General features: G+C 35.0%; 2 protein-coding genes across 2 annotated transcripts; one reads left to right on the top strand and one right to left on the bottom strand.

The window, feature by feature from the left end:
• Positions 1-243: 243 nt before the first annotated feature.
• Positions 244-9,271, bottom strand: LOC141680066 (serine/threonine-protein phosphatase 7 long form homolog). The gene is made up of 7 exons (XM_074486392.1): positions 9,260-9,271; positions 7,117-7,568; positions 1,985-2,155; positions 1,211-1,296; positions 815-1,104; positions 584-675; positions 244-493 (listed from the first exon to the last, which is right to left on the bottom strand). The coding sequence occupies exons 1-7, from the start codon at positions 9,269-9,271 to the stop codon at positions 244-246; spliced, it is 1,353 nt and encodes a 450-aa protein (XP_074342493.1).
• Positions 9,272-9,753: 482 nt separating this feature from the next.
• LOC141678646 (F-box protein SKIP16-like) lies at positions 9,754-16,489 on the top strand. The gene is made up of 5 exons (XM_074484998.1): positions 9,754-10,133; positions 10,223-10,924; positions 13,174-13,392; positions 13,864-13,970; positions 16,216-16,489. Exons 1-5 carry the CDS (start codon positions 9,936-9,938, stop codon positions 16,292-16,294), a joined length of 1,305 nt encoding a protein of 434 aa, XP_074341099.1. The 5' UTR covers positions 9,754-9,935; the 3' UTR covers positions 16,295-16,489.
• The last annotated feature ends 301 nt before the right edge of the window (positions 16,490-16,790 follow it).

Below are 16,790 nucleotides of genomic sequence, written 5' to 3'. Positions count from 1 at the left end.
AGTGACATCCGTACCGGCATCAGGATCAGTAGGAGGTGTAGGTGTAATATGCAGACTGAATGATGGAATAGAAAGATCCATAGCTCGCCGCTCAATAGGCCTGTGAGAATGATGTAGAGGAGGAGGTTGTTCAGTGGAAGGGTCCTCAGTACGAGGTTGCTCGGTACGAGGCTCGGGAGTAGGAGTCAAGCCAAGATCAAAAGGGGGAATATATCCATACATATCCAGAATCTGATGATCGTACTAGAAGTGACTAGATGATCTCGACATATGAACAGAAACAGTATCAGCAACAGAATTACGTATAGGAGGATCCAAATCATCCCCAAGATCTGTAGCCATAGGATCAGTATGAGCTTGAGTAGATGACTCGGGCACATCATGAGAATCAGAATATAATGGAAGATGATCATCTCCAAGGTCTGTAGCAACAGGATCATCGTCAACTGGAACTCTAGCTCGTCTACCAGCAGCAGCTCGTGCACCGCCGCATCTACCTCAACGGGCCGGTTGCTGCCTCTCCTCCAAGTTCCTAGCTCGACGAACCTCCACAGGCATCTCATCAAAATCATGTGATGTGTACTCTCTGAGAAAATCACAACACTGGTCAGCAAAATGAGACACGTCAGGAAGAACATCTTGTGTCCGCTCAGATATCTGCCTGAACATAAGATCCTGAAAAAATAAATAATGAAAAGATACACATGTTACAAGATTCATGTATCAAATAAAGCAACTACTAAAGCATTTATAATAAAACTACTAAAGCAAAATAACCTACACAATAAATTGATTTAAAAATAAGAAAACTTACAATACGATGATTAAATGCACCAACACGAGATATGAATCTAACATTCCTCTCTAAATACCAAGGATGGTACTCAGGCACTGCACTCCCAGCAACAATCGCATCTCCAATAAATATATGATCTAAACGATGCACCCAAATAGATATACTAGCTGCATGTTTCTGAATCCATCTGATTTTGTCATTGCCCCTCAAGTTTGTACTATGCTCTGCCTCCGAGTAAACAACATCAACAAGTATAGTCTGCACGAGCCCAAACTGTCTAGAAACTCTATCAGGGCAATGAAGCTCGACTATGAAAATACATATCAAAGGCCCGCAGTAGCGCCAAATACGCTCACCAGTCAAGCAATAAGCAAGAAGATCATCGATGACATCGAGAAAGGATGCCATATAAACCGAGATAGTCCAAGCCATCCAATAGCTTCCGAATAACAGGAAGGGAACGACCACCCGTACTAGTGTAGGAATGACCGTAAAGCCACCTATAGTCATATTACAATAAACAGTCGATTTCAAATTTAAATTAAATTCCATATCATATTAAAAAAATTTAAACGGTTCTAAAACCCAATTTGGGGATTAATGAATCCTAAAAAATTAAAAAGTGTTTAATTCTAATCTTACATGAAAATAAAATCTGGTTCCTAGCCCTAAACCCTAGACAAACTTAGGGTTTAGGCTCCATGGTTTAGGGCCTAAAGGCCCTAAACCACGAACCCTAAACCCTAACCTGTTCCGTATCATATCAAGTTATTTTAAACGCTTCTAATCCCCAATTTGGGGATTAATGAACCCTAAAATATTAAGAAGTATTAAAGTCTAATCTTACATGAAAATAAAGTCTAACCCTAAACTCTAACCATCTTCGTATCACATCAAATTATTTTAAACGCTTCTAAACCCCAATTTCGGGATTAATGAACCTAAAAAAATTAAAAAATGATAAATTCTAATCTTACATAAAAATAAAGTCTAGTTCCTAGGGTTTAGGGCCTAACGGCCCAAAATCCTAGACAAAATTAGGGTTTAGGCTCCATGGTTTAGGGTTTAGGCCCTAAACCACGAACCCTAAACCCTAACCCGTTCCATATCATATCAAGTTCTTTTAAACGCTTCTAAAACCCAATTTGGAGATTAATGAACCCAAACAAAATAATAAATGCAAAGTACCTAAGTCCACGTGGAGCTGCAAGCTGACCCTCCCAGAAACGAGCATCAAATAAAGGAACAGATGTGTTAATAGGAGCAAGAGTGGGCAATCTCTCCCATGCCCATAACTGCAATAATAGCAGACAACCAGCTACCTCATCAACATCCTTTTTTCTTTTCTTGCATAACTCCCTATACAAATATGCAAGAACTGCAACACCCCAAGCATAATATCCGTATATGTCTAGGTCGCGAATAAAATGTAAAATATGGGATGGAAGATGTGACGCCCTCAATATCGGGGTTAGGAAATGAGGACCCACACACCATTAAACTAATAATAATAAAACATAAACCCCGTTTAACTATTAAGAGGATCTAAACATGATTAAGTTTGAGACAAGATTACAACTACCCACCATATAATATATTACAACCCAAAATAATATTTAATTTACACAATCGATTCCGACTTGGAACCGACAGATAACCCATTGTATCTTTACAACCTTCTAACTAAAGCACTTGCTCACATAACCTGTACTACCTACTCTGGCATCTAGAAGCCTACGACACGATAGGGGCCACCAGGTATGCTCTTATGAGCAATGCGCCTAAGCCTGGCCATCTCCTCGCTTAACTGCCATGGTTAGAACAAAGCAAAATATATTAGCATAAAAAAAGCTCAGCAAGTAACTATATGACAGTTCTATGATGCAGCAATAATAATATCAAAATAACTCTTGAGGCATTCTACTTTAAATATCTATGTGGCAGATTTCTATTTCTGGCTATGAAAGGGGTATGAAGAAAGATTTGAGCTTTCGGGAATCAAGGCTCAAGATAGGGTGAAAGCCGACATTCATCGCAAATCAATAGCAGGATCTCAATGGATCTTCTAAGTGGAAAACAAGAATCTACTCAACTCTGGAAATCAATTATATGATTGACAACAATATTAGAGATAAGAATCATGGTTCTCAAAGCTGTATGCTAAACAATAACACAATCAACTCATCTCAATTCATTTTAAATCATTTCATTTTCAAGTAAGCAATTGCTAAGGAAATGTATTCAATTACTCTTTATAAAGTAATAGGGAACCCTTGATTGGACTACTTAAACTATAATAAATAATACGGGTGATCAGCCCGTACCGACCTCCATCTGGTCGTTAAGGTACCTATGGCATAATTTTAGCCTTTAATTAGACTAGCCCCGCTAGTCTCTTATATGCCTGGACTAGTCCCACTAGTCTCTTACGTCTCAATCCAATCCATCAAGAATTCATTTAGAAAACCTTGTGTTGGAAAATAAAGGTTTGACTAGGTTCATTTTATCATTACCAAGAATGTGAAATCATTCAGACTCCTTCAAGTCAAAAAATCATTCTTAAGTTCAATTTCAAGAATTCAAAGCAATTGAATGAATCAAAAGTAATCAAAGATGAATACTATGGCCGAGATCAAACGATAAATCAAGTACGTAAGTTAGGGATTCAGAATAGTTCTAGAAATCACTACAGAATAAGGTATACAAAGGAAGGATAAGGGTTGATCAAAAAAATACGCAAGGGAGTTCATAAAGGTTCTCATAAGGTTCACGAGAATTCAAGGTATCCAAAGGTATCAATAGGTAATCAGGATATAAATCAACAGAGTTACTATAAGGGTTTGAACAATAATCATATCAAGTCATTACAAGAACAATATCAGGGTGTTTCAAGGGATCAATAACTGGTATGGTACAAGAATCAATATCAGGGTTCAAGAATCAATCAACATGTTATCATAAGTGTTATAAGGATCATTACTCTATCACGACATCAACAATATTCTCTCTATAAACCATTTATATAAGTAGGCAAAGTTACTTTCCTGGATTCGCTTTCCTTTTTTACGGGGTTTGAGCTACTGCCACCTAGAACACCTTTCCCTTTCCTAGCCTGAATGCCTTCACGCTCCGAATCTACAATTCAAACAGAATTCCCTAATTAGCAACTTATTTGATACTCGACGTTTCTCAGACCGTCTAACGATTAACCTAATTTGTTCTAACGCTTACTTTAAACTTACGAGTATAATTACAAAAATACTCACATAACACATAAGGTGATATACTATACCTATAACTTTATACTGTAGCCTTATCGACCATTTATACCATATCAGAATCAAACAACTCAATCCTTCTTTTTAATTCCTATAATTCGAATTAAACCACCTAACCAAATCAAAAGATTCTTTAAATACTTAAACCATAATCAACCTAAGAAAACAACCATTCTTCTCCTTTTAATTCACAAAATTTCGAACCCAACATAGCACAAAACTGTCCAAAATCACATGCAACTAGTCTAATGCTATCATTCATACTAAAAATCATTTTCAATCAACCAAATCAACTTATCAACCTTAAACCAATTCAAGATCATTTGAAAATACAAAAGATTACAACATGCATGTACTAATTCAAACTTATAACCCACAATTCAATCTATTCCATGAACAATTCCTAAAACAATCATCAATAATTCCTTTTCTTTAACCAAAATCAACTTATTTACTTTCAAAAACAAAACCCATTCGGTTTTTAACAAAATAACACATGCAACTTTTGAAAATCACGTGTTAGGTCTCAATATGTTTGTAGAAGGGGGTTGAATACAAACAATACCGTTTAATCGAATAAAATGCCGAATAAAAAAAAGTGAAACAAAATTCAAGTTAAATAAAACTATTATTAAACTTGAAAGGTGTTACAACAACGGTATCATTTACAAGGGATTAATCTCAAATAAATTATTCCAAATCTAGAATAAATTCGACATGAACTTTTTCTATTTTTGTAATAAAAAGGATCAAATGTTAAATGCAATTTGAGATTAAGTTCTAGGAATTTTGATCCGCTAGATAGTTACACAAGAACAAGAATAGGATTTCTAGTGGATTAGATTTAACAATGAATACTAGAAATAAATGATCTGTGAAATTGCAATAAGTTCTCTGCTGTTTTCTTGGTTCTGTGTTCTTCTGTTAATTTGATATTCAATGCTCTGTTGAAAAACAAACAGCTGATGCTCTTTATATTCAATCCTGTGTTTTTAATTGGCAAGACAATCCTTTTAGCTCAGCAAGACAATCCTTTTAACTGGTAGAACTTTCGGTAGGACAATCCATTGAACCGGCATGACTTTCGGCAAGACAATCTAAATGAACTGGCATGACTTTTGGTATGACTATTGATTGTCATACCGATTGTCATACTAAAACAAAAGATTGTCTTGCTGAATTAGTTTTGAATTTAAATTCAAAATCAATTCTGAAAAACCAAAATATTAATTCAGAATTAATTAATCAATTAATCCAATTAATCAATAAATTAATCTTTACAAATATAATTTATTTTCTTAATTAAATTATATGACTTAATTAATTAATTAGAGAATTAATACTAATCTTGAACATCAACTACTCTTCTGACAATCTTCTGAAAATCACTTAATCCATTTCACCACTTCAATGTTGACACTCGATGTACTGTCTGGTTCATGAATGACTAACTTCTGTGATGTTTCTTCATATCTTGATTTTCTTCAGATAAAATCCCTGTAATCAATTGATACCCTGACGAGATCTCTGTCACTTGATTAAATCCACAATCTTGATTTATATCACTGAGGCTTGATCAATTTCTTGAGCTTCTTCCAGTGAATTAAGTCCTCAAGTCTGTAGACGAACAATGTTACTTAATCCTTTGACATATGTTACTTTGAGAGATCTCTCTGACAATAGAACCACTAATTACTTGTTACATCCTTATTTGAGTTGAGTTAAATCCTCGAATAAACAAATAGGCTATGACATATGCCTTTCATCACGTCTGTTAATTTAGAGTTCAGTTCGTACGTCATAACTCACCACCGGTTCACCGGATTTCATCACCGGTGGCGGTGGTTTCACGGTGGTGCCCCCATTCGGGGGTTTCCAACCATAAAAACCTCCGATTCTACTATCAAATCACAGCAATTATCACATGCAACAACTATTCATCACAAATTAAGCAGATCAAAGTCGAAAATTGCAAGGAGAATATAAACTATGGTTCTTGGCTCAACATCACGTACAAACACACACATATACACGCATGCAAGGACCTACACACATGCACAAGATTTAAAGCTCATATATGGATTAGAAATGAAGTTTTATGGAAAAATCCCTAGAAATTAATAGATGAAGAGGGTTGTACCGAGAGAAAGAGAGAGATAGAGCGCTTCGAGAGTGAGAGAGAGAAAATAGAGTGAGAGAAAGTGAGAGAAGAGAGAGTGCACGGGTGAAGAAAGAAAAAGAAAGGGGGAGGGTGGGATTATATAAAAGGGGCAGGGGTATTTTAGTAATTAGCAAGGTTTTCTTTTTTTTTTTATTCTCTTTTCTTTTTATTCCTAAGCTTAAAAACGAATTTAAATATTACATAGCTCTCTCAAAAAGATGGAAATTAAAGGAATATCAATTTTAATATATAGAGTTCGAAATTAGCTTTCCAACCATATTTTAAAATAATTTTTGAGCGTACGGTTCATTTAATACAGATTTTACAAGATTGCGCTCAAAATAGAATTATGGCTTGATAGTATCATTTTAAAATACACCGATCACCAAATAATTTCATCTATCATTTTTAGAAAGTCTCTAAGACTACTTTGAAGATAACAAAACAAATATCATGTCTTGACCATACGTGGATAATTTTATAAAAATATTTAAAGGTTCAATAAACTTTATTTTAAATCAAATAAATCCCTTAAAATCATTTTAAAATAACCAAAGCACATAATCAAGCATATTTTCAAGCAATAGCACGTATTCACATATCACGACTCATATCGTACACATTCGATCATAAGAATTCCCCTTTTTAATTAATATTCTCTTTTCGCGTAAAGGGTCGCGTCATGTCTGACGGCCTGACGCTGAGCATTTTCAACTACGCTTCTCAATCATTCTCTTTATACCAACTGACACGTCAAACTGGAATATGATATTCATTTAAACATTTCCACTTCACGTAATAACACATAATTCACATAATTATACTTTATTCACATAATTTTATAATTACAACATAAATATATACTTTATTCACTTAATCACGTCACGGATTTCTCAATCGCTACAGAAGAGACCTCCGAATGATCTGTAAAAAGTACACCACCAACCAGATGAACAAGATAACACAACACCTGAAACCGAATATCATCTGCTGATGCATCTTGCGATAAATGTGGGGGAGCACATGAAGAAATAAAAGTCAACCAAATTCTTGTTCCATTCATGTCTTTCTTCGGATCAGGATCTTTACCAAAAAGCTCAGCAACATAAGAATGCCAACTCATATCAGCGCCAGGGGTGACATCAGAAATAACAGTATCACCATCAACATGAAACCCTAGAAGAATACCTACATCTTGTAGAGTAATAGTGACATCTCCCATAGGCAAGTGAAATGTATGAGTCTCTGGCTGCCATCTCTCAATAAGAGCTGATATGAGACTACAATCAATCTGTATAGATGCCACCCGAGCAACACCGTAGAAACCAGTAGACTAAAGTAAAGGGACCATACGAAGATCCAACAGTTGAAGATCATCTTGATTATTAGGATTTTTATGTTGACACTTCAACATATCACCACCACCTAACCTCCAAATATCTGAAGATCTATATGAAGCCTGAAGATGAAGAAGGGTAGGATTAACAGGGCCCAGATGCACGTCCGGCAAACATTTACGATATTAGTAAATCTTGAAAAAATTCACAAAATTTTGCACAATATAGACTATAAACTAAATAAACCAACAACAATGAAAACATAAAAGACTAACTATTCTAATTTATCAAGCATATTAAATCACTATACTGTGATAAAAAACCAAAATAAAAATCAGTACAAAAACTATTGTGCCATTGATAACTATACTGTAATGCAAATTTTATAATTTAGTATTCATTGTGATGATCCTAAGCTAGTAGAAAAATATGAAATAAAATAAACCAATATACACAAACTGTTATCGGTTTTTATAAACTCGATAACAGGTGTAGCACAACCACCGACTTTGTTCTTAAGTACGCGCATTTTCACTTACATGTTATCCTCTAGACCTGCATACTCAAGTTTGGTATTTTCTTAAGTTAGATTTTATTTAGACAACAAGCAAATCATTTCTGAAAAAACTAGTTCATTAGATTCATGTTCTTTTGCTTCTTGAATATTAAAATTTTCTGATTTATAACAGTGCTGCAAAGGACTGCTTTGGTATGGATTGTAATAGCTTAAAAACTGGCACTAAAGGTAACAATTCAGAATAGAGTTTACATGAAACATGTAGTTGATCAACAAAACTATATAAGCAATCTAATGACATACAATTAGAGCAGTAATTGTTCCAACAAAAATATCTCAGACCCAGGTAGTAACCAAGTAATCTCCTGCAATTTAATAGTAGTAATCTAATGACATACTACTAGATTGCACGAGATCTCTCGAAGGTATTTATCCAGTATGAACTGACTAAATAGGCGAGATTCGATCTTCTTATTAGTAATGTTTTCTTGACAACCTAGAAATTAAACTTGGCGCAACTATAGTAGCTACTTGTTAATATCTATTCAAATATTTCCCTCAGAACTCATAAATGTAAACATATCACTAACTGGCAAAAGGTTCGCAAACACTGTTATTTGGTCAGAAGCAATTACTAAACAAGAAAGGATAACTTTAAAAGCTAATCACATCATCCAAGTACTAACAAAGCTTGTAAGTTGCACACACGTACAAATCAGATATTAAGAGCTTCAAGCTACCTAACAACAAATGATGACATATTTTTGTTTGTCGAAAAGCAACATTATTTCAAAAGGAAGGACAATTCTATAGAAGCCACGGTCCATCGAAGACTTATTTTCGACATTGTTACAAAAACTATTGATCAAAACAAACAATTGCCTCCATAGAAGGCATTCTCCACTAAAAATTCAAAAATTTCAAAGCCATTGCCTCGGAAAATCTTGTCTGAATTACAAAGAATTCTGGAGCCAAGTGATCAGTCCACAGATATGTTTGGAATAGTACGCAGAGTGCTTAAAAAGGACCTAACTGGAGACGGATGGGGAGATTTACCCGTAGAAAATATATTAAAAAATGGAAAACACAAATTTGATAACACAGATTAACTAAATGCATCTCATAATCCAAACAAATTGAATCAATGTTAAATATAAAAAGGAAGTATACCTGTAATTCCATGATTTATGAGGATCAACAACAATAAACTCTAATTTGTCTAATTCCAGTACCTAGCACAAGAATCTAGCAAATTAGAAATCGTCTGAAGCACGAGGGATGAAGAGGAGAAGAACACGAAGCCAATAGTAAGTAGCAATCGTCTGAAGCACGACGTATTGAATCAGTTGCGGTTAGGGCTCCTATATGATGATGTTGGAAATGTTCAAAATTTTCTATTTTAAAAGAATAGTAAAACGCGAGTTCGTGTAACGTTTAGGTAGTAAACAAATTGGGGTATTATGTACTGTTATGAAGCGAAATTATGAGACTTTTTTCTAAAAAATAACAATTTGAGCATTTTTCACTAAAAATGTGATATTTAGGTTCGTTTCTTAAAAAAGTAATTGTTTATTTCGTGAATATTATGTCATGAAAAAGTTAATTTTTTTTTTAAATTCTGGCTACTAGGAAAAGATGACGATGTGTGGGAAATTCATGATCGGTCAGTAACATCATCCCAGTAGGAAATTGAGTAATAAAATTGCGGATAAAGACCGAAATATTTGTTGGGTTTGTGAGTGAATTGAAGTACAGCAGTGATTAATTAGGGAAGTGAAGAGAAGAAAGGGAAGGGGGGTTGTTTGCGGGGGGCTAAGTCTGTTGGATAGAGTTAGTATAGGACAATATGGAGAGATTAGGAGGTTTAGCAATCCACAAGATACTATCCAAACTAGGACCCAAACAAACAGCGATTGTAGGGTGTGTTAATCACACCTTTCAAGAATGGGTTTGTGATGAATCTCTTTGGTCTCATTTCTGTGCTCAACACCTTCATCTCTCTTCTCCTCTTGACCCCTCTGGAAATCTTGCTCCTTCTTTCCAGGTACTCTCTCCCACCCCCCCCCCCCTTCTGTTTCTATACATATTGTCCTTCTTTTTCAATTACTATATCATTTCATTTGTGTCTTGTAGGCAGCTTATCAACTATGGCGTCAATCTTTTCGTATTTATCCCTGGCCCCTAGTTCTTAGGGTTAAATCCTGTTGGGATAGAATTAAAACCTGGTTGCTTCTCAGCTTTCCTGAGGCTGTGCCCACTCTGCGTAAGGGTGCTACTGAAGATGAGCTCAATGCTTTAGAGATAATTTTTAAACTCAAATTGCCTCTTCCTACTAGGCTTCTCTATCGCTTCTGCAGTGGTCAAGATTTAGATCATGGGGGAAGTTCATTAGGCCTCATTGGAGGCTACTCCTTTTATGAACATCTCGTAAATGTCTACTTGTTGCCTTTGGATCAGGTCATCACTGCATCAACTCAAATCTGTCAACATCTTTTTCCAGGAGATGAACCTCAGTATCTACTTGTTGCAGCTTCTTCCACTCAAAGTGAAAAAAATTTCTTTCTCAACTGTCTTGATGGTCAACTATATGTCGGTACAAGGAATTTCTTTGAGGATGGAGAATTCTTTCCTTGTGTACCACCTGGATTAATACGTTCCATCCATGATGCCGGGGATTGTCAACAACAGGATGCTATGCTGTTGTGGCTGGAAGAACATATCCGTCGTTTAGAAAGTGGCATGATTAAAGTCAGGGAGGAAAAAAAGACAAGAAGCATTAATCTCTTCCCAGAACAATCCACCTTGTGTTCCACTGCGGTAACAAATGGTGTTCAGGTCATCATCTATCTTTCTCTTTTGAGATTTTTCTAACTGTTACCGAGATTCATATAAACTCTAAGTATTAATTGTTTTGATTTCCTTGTTTTTATGCTTTCAGTTTTTAACTTCTACCTCTGTGGACATAACATATGTGAAATGCAAATTAGAACAGTTACCTTTGTAAGGTTTGTGAGGTGAATCACTTATTGAGTTGGTCCTTTTATATAGATTATCTTGTTTAAACTGTCACATTGTTATCATGACAGATTGAATATTATCTGGTCAAAGTTTTTTAGTATGTCGAGTGACATCTTCAAGATGAAGATTTACCACTTGAAGCTTTGAAATCATGGAGCTCCATTGTGTATACTCGCAGTAGATTGTGACAAGCCACTTATTATGAGTATTAATTATAATTGAATTAAAATTACGTGGGTTGAAAATTATGATGAAATTCAAATCAGCTGAGCAACTTGTGGTATATCTAAATTTTGTAGAATAGAATATTTAGAGATCAATTGTGCATGATGATAATATTTAAAGATAGGATTATACGTGAAAGAATAAGCTTTTCTCAAGGCTTGTGAGAGATATGAATACTGGTGTTAGGCTAGTATGGCATGGTAAGTTGCCTTGGCTTTTTCCTAATATAGTGTAGAATTACCAGAAATAAATGGAAGAATGTTTGCAAGTGCCAAGCATCTCTTCTATTGTCAATGGCGCTTCAATCAACCAACCTCTATTATCACTCTGCTACTATCAGCAAACTAAGTTACCCGGACTTTTCAGTTTTTCCCTCATACCCGTGTCCATCAGACATGACATGGGTGTGGGTATGGGATCTGAGTAGGATCCTTCAGATGGAAATGAGACCCTTTAATCTTAAGAAATCTTAGTTCAAAATAATTTATAAGGCCTCACAACAACCTAATCCTCTTTATTCGAGGGAAGGATGTTTATAGATTACTATTTTCATGTTATCCTTTTGATTTATGTTATAAAGATGACATAAATAATTATGTATATGTTTACTTTATGTGGTAGAAGACACAAATTTACAAGTGTAATGTACAAAAATTAGGTATAATTTCGCTTATGTAAAGGTTATATGCCGAATCCCCACACCCGTGTCCAATTTTGGATTCATATCCACAAATACTAATTATTCAAAAACCGATTGTCAGACACTTGGATCTGCACCCGTATCCGACACTCGTACCCAAGTCCGGGTAACTTAGTCAGCAAATATGCTCAAGTTTGTAGAATAGTTAGAAGTAAATGGAAGAATATTGCATAAAGTTACAGGAGACCTCTATTTATCGGTGTATGTATAAATTTACAGATAGGCGTGATGGAGGATCTGCAGGTGAATCGAACAGAATTAACAGAAATAAAAATGAGAGAGAGAGAGAGAGAGAGTAGGATTTTACTGAATAGAAGTCCTACATGAACCAAAAATATTTTACTTTTTAAGTTACCAACACAGTGCAAAGTAGTTAAGTAAGTTGGTAAGTGAAGTATGTAATGAACAGCTGTTACAAAGGTGTCCATAACAGTGAGAGTGGATATTAGTAAACCTGCTGTACTGAACAACATATCAGATGAATGGTATTGCATCTGTTGTTCAAACTTTAAAGTTGAGGGGGCATAAACCCTGCTGGACCCTCAGGTCCTTTCCTGCCGGTTACGAAAACTCCGTTTTACCAAAGAAAAGGCTTTAAAGATTTACATTTAAGTAACAGATTCAACAACTGCAATCAAGATTAAATTATCACGAACATGTTGTACCGCTTATCAGAATTTATAAAAATTTGATTGTCGTTTTCAAAAATAGGTGACTTGATTGCTTGTTGGTGTCATGTTCTTTTTTGTTGTAATAATGAGCTCTGTAACGAAATCATTCGAATTGGTTAGAGAGATTACTTAGGCTGCTTTAAAAAATATTGCTGGTTCGGTTGTCGTTCGCAGGTTCAAATTATACCCCCACCCCCGAAAGAAAAAAGAAATCGGTAATTTGCATTTTAGTAGATGTGCGGTCGACATAAGGCATTGTGAGGTCTACAGGTAGACCAAATTCTGTGAGTAGGATTTTTTATTTTTGTAACTATTATTAATAATGTGATTTTAAGTAAATGAACAAGTCATGGATATCTAAGTTGGAAAAAACCAAGCCGAGGGTTGACTAGAGTGTTTGTTTGCCATATATTTCGCCAGCCAAATTGATTAGAATTTTGTGCTTGATATTTATATATATTGAACTTCAGGTTCGTGCTTCTGCACTGTTTGTCCCTGAGGTCAGCAATCTACAAGTGGAGTCTGACAAGTATTTTTTTACTTACTCAATCCGGATGTCACTACTGGCCGAAGGTTGTATTATTAATGGGATGCGCTTTGACTCTTGCCAATTGTATTGGAGACGTTGGATAATCCGAGAAAATGATAATATTGTTTCAGATGTAAACGGAGAAGCCGTGATAGGGAAGGTACGCTTTCAGTAAAAACCTAAATCTGCAAACTGATTTTTTTTCACATTTAAAGGAGTAAACTATAGTCATCCAATTAAACCATTGGGAGCATAACTGCTATAAGTTTCAATAATGTGTAGTACGAATTAAGTAGTTACTTTGTGATCTATGAATGTCTGGACAAGGTTAGGCCATTGTTACTTCTAATTTCCATACCTATTAAGAATAGTGTATGTAAAATTATCCGACATTAAGAAACAATCGAAAAATGATTTTGCAGATGCTGAATGTTTCCCGAGTATGTAGATAATCGTCTAGTGGAATTATAGTAATGTTAACCAATAGATGATTTCCTTTAGAAAATGTCAACTTTGAAAAGGCTTATCTATTTTTCATCCCTGTTATAAACAAATTAACTTTTTTTTCTTCATTGTTTGTAGCTATATCATATTTCATCATTCTAATAAATGTTTCACACCAATTCTTCAGTATCCACTTCTACGTCCTGGTGATAAAGAATTTGTTTATCAAAGCTGTTCTTCTCAACGTCTATCTCAAGGCTCGATTGAAGGTTCTTTCACATTTGTCCCGGGCAGGTATGTCAACCTTATTCCGAGTTTTTCTCCACGGAATCCATTTAAGATCCTCGCATTAAATTTTTTGCTGCACAAATATTTTTATTGTACAAATAGTTTAATTTTTTTATTAATTTATATGCTTGTTATTGATTATTATCTTTGTCATTTTTTAAAACCCCAAGAACATGAGTTAAATTTAGCTACTCTTCCAGGGGCAATTCATTAATGATAATATGGTATTTGGAACCTGGTTATTGCAAATTGTAATGTTTTTCCTTGTGCTTGTGTTTGGTTGGGGGTTTAATTAAATAGAACAGTTAACTCATTCCCATTAAGCACAGAACTCATTCTCCACATACCCAATAGGATTCCAAATAATTTCTGTTCTCAATTCCCCTCATTCCCATTCTAATCAACAATCCAAACGCCCCGAAATCTTTATTTATAAGTCTACACATATGTGGTCAGAGATTTGAGCTCGTTTAAGTTGAACAAGCGGCTCGAGTTGTTTAAAAATACTCGAACTCGAACTCATTTATTAGCTACCTGGCTCGGCTCGACCCAAATTGCACTAAAAAGGTGTGCATGGCAGACAGAGCAGTGTCTTTCTCAAACGTTACTGCAGTGTATATACAACTAAAACTTAAATAGTAAGGCTGCAGATTTAGTCAATTCGAGGTAATGTCTAACATGTTTGAATTTTCTGGTGATGACCGTGAAGGATCTGATTATGCGGCCACGAATGTGGCACGGTTCTGTGTCGTGCCGACATGAGTACGTCCGCCAGAATAGACGATTTGTGAGTAACACAGGTTAAAAGTGTTCAAGTTATTGAGCCTTTTTAAACGAGTCAGGAGAACAAGTTTTCATGTTTGAGCTCGAGCTTGATCCCTTGTTAAACGAGATGAGTCGAGCTCGATTAATATAGTTGAATGACTCTATCTAATTTTGTTCAAGCCAAATTGAGCCTAAAATACTAATTGAATTTTTTTCTTTTCTAGCTTGTCTTTTTAATGTTAAACTCAGATAATCAAGTTTGAGTTTGTTTGAATCGTGAACAGCTTGGCTCATGTTACAGCCTCATCTTGCATTAAATATTATATTAATATGTAAGTTATTTAAGAATATTTCACTGCACACCAGGACTCCTCAATTTTTCCCTCATACCCGTGTCTATTGGACATGACATGGGTGTGGGTATGGGATCTGAGTCGGATCCTTTAGATGGAGACCGGACACTTTGACTTTAAGAAATCTAATTCAAAATGATTTAAAAGGCCTCAAAACAATATAATCTTCTTAATTCTAGGGAGGGATGTCTGTAGATTACTAATTTCATGTTATCCTTTTGATTTATTTATAAATATGACACAAATAATTGTGTATATGTTTACATTATGTGGTAGAAGATACAAATTTACAAATGTAATGTATAAAAAGTAGGTACAATTTCGCTTATGTGAAGGTTATATGCCGAATCCCCGCACCTGTGTCTGATTTGGGATCCATATCCACAAATCCTAATTTCTTAAAAACTAAGAGTCTGACACTTGGATCCACACCCGTACCCCAAGTCTGGGTAACTTGGCCTCTAAAGGTTAGGACCAGCTTGGTGGATCTGGTTGTAATATTGCAAATGGTAAAAGCTTCAGACCTGCCCAGTTTCCGAGATCATGAATAGCATGAGAATTAATAATATTAGTGGAGTTATTAATATCTAAAGTTATTTAAGAATATGTCACTGTTAACAGGTTCATATTTCAAGGTGCGTAATGATTCAAGCACAATAGTTCAGAGTTCAGACCATTGCCCTTTTTGTTTTGAATGCTTGGTATACATTTTACCATGCAGAGAAGCTTTCTGGTATATTATTTCAAAAATATATAAATTAAAATATTAATTTATGTATTATATGGGACTTCATGTCATAATATACCAGAAAGCTCAATATAGAACTACACTATTTTTATATTTCATGGTAAAAGAGACGCAAATTAGAGTTCTAGAAGGCAAATCAATCTGGTTTGAGTAATTATGCAAGAAGTATGTAACGTCGCAATTAGAATAGTTGACTTTGCCTTTTAAATTAAGAATTTTAGTATGTTTCTTAATATGATTTTTTCAATGTCCCTATTCCTGCTCAACCTTGATGATGAAAAAAGAGAGAAAGAAGTGTCCTTACTGGTGTATATGTTAAGCGTCTTATAAAAATGCATATGTATTCAATATTTGTGACGTCATCTTTTATCATGTGCTTTTCCAGATTGACGGATCCAAAAGGTGCAGAGTTCGAGGTTGAGGTACCGCAGTTTATTCTCCAGTACCCTGACTACATATTCTGATCCAAGTCGCCCCACAGACTGTTTCTTGTATAATTTCCTGTTGAGTACATATTCTGTTCTGTACTAAAATTTCAGAGAAAAACTAGTTGAGTATTTACTTTGATGACCTGACTTGTTCTCAGCAACTTTGCATTTTAGTGTGGCGTTTGTAATAATAAGTATGAATTTTTTATGAAGAGAAGTTTAATTTGGTTCTTTAGAAATTTCACATCATATGGCATTATCTGTACATTTATATCTACTGAAATGTGTGTGCACACTGCAAGTTTTCAAGTTCTTGGCACTGTATAATAGTTAAAAAACTTAATTAAATGATTTAAACTATCTTGTACACATGTAAACAAAAAGGAGAAAAATTACTTCTCAAACTGTTGAGATCATGTGTTAGGCAAGTCCTGATAGAAAGTAGAGTTTATTGGTCTGTGACACTACCTAACAAAGGCGTCGGATCAGGATTGTGCAATTTGAAGAGGCTGTCAATTCTAAAATGAGAATG

The sequence above is a fragment of the Apium graveolens genome, chromosome 8, assembly GCF_009905375.1.
Source record: "Apium graveolens cultivar Ventura chromosome 8, ASM990537v1, whole genome shotgun sequence".
Lineage (NCBI taxonomy): Eukaryota > Viridiplantae > Streptophyta > Magnoliopsida > Apiales > Apiaceae > Apium > Apium graveolens.
The sequence above is the reverse complement of the archived record's forward strand: the minus strand, read 5'-3'. Positions and strand labels throughout refer to the sequence as shown.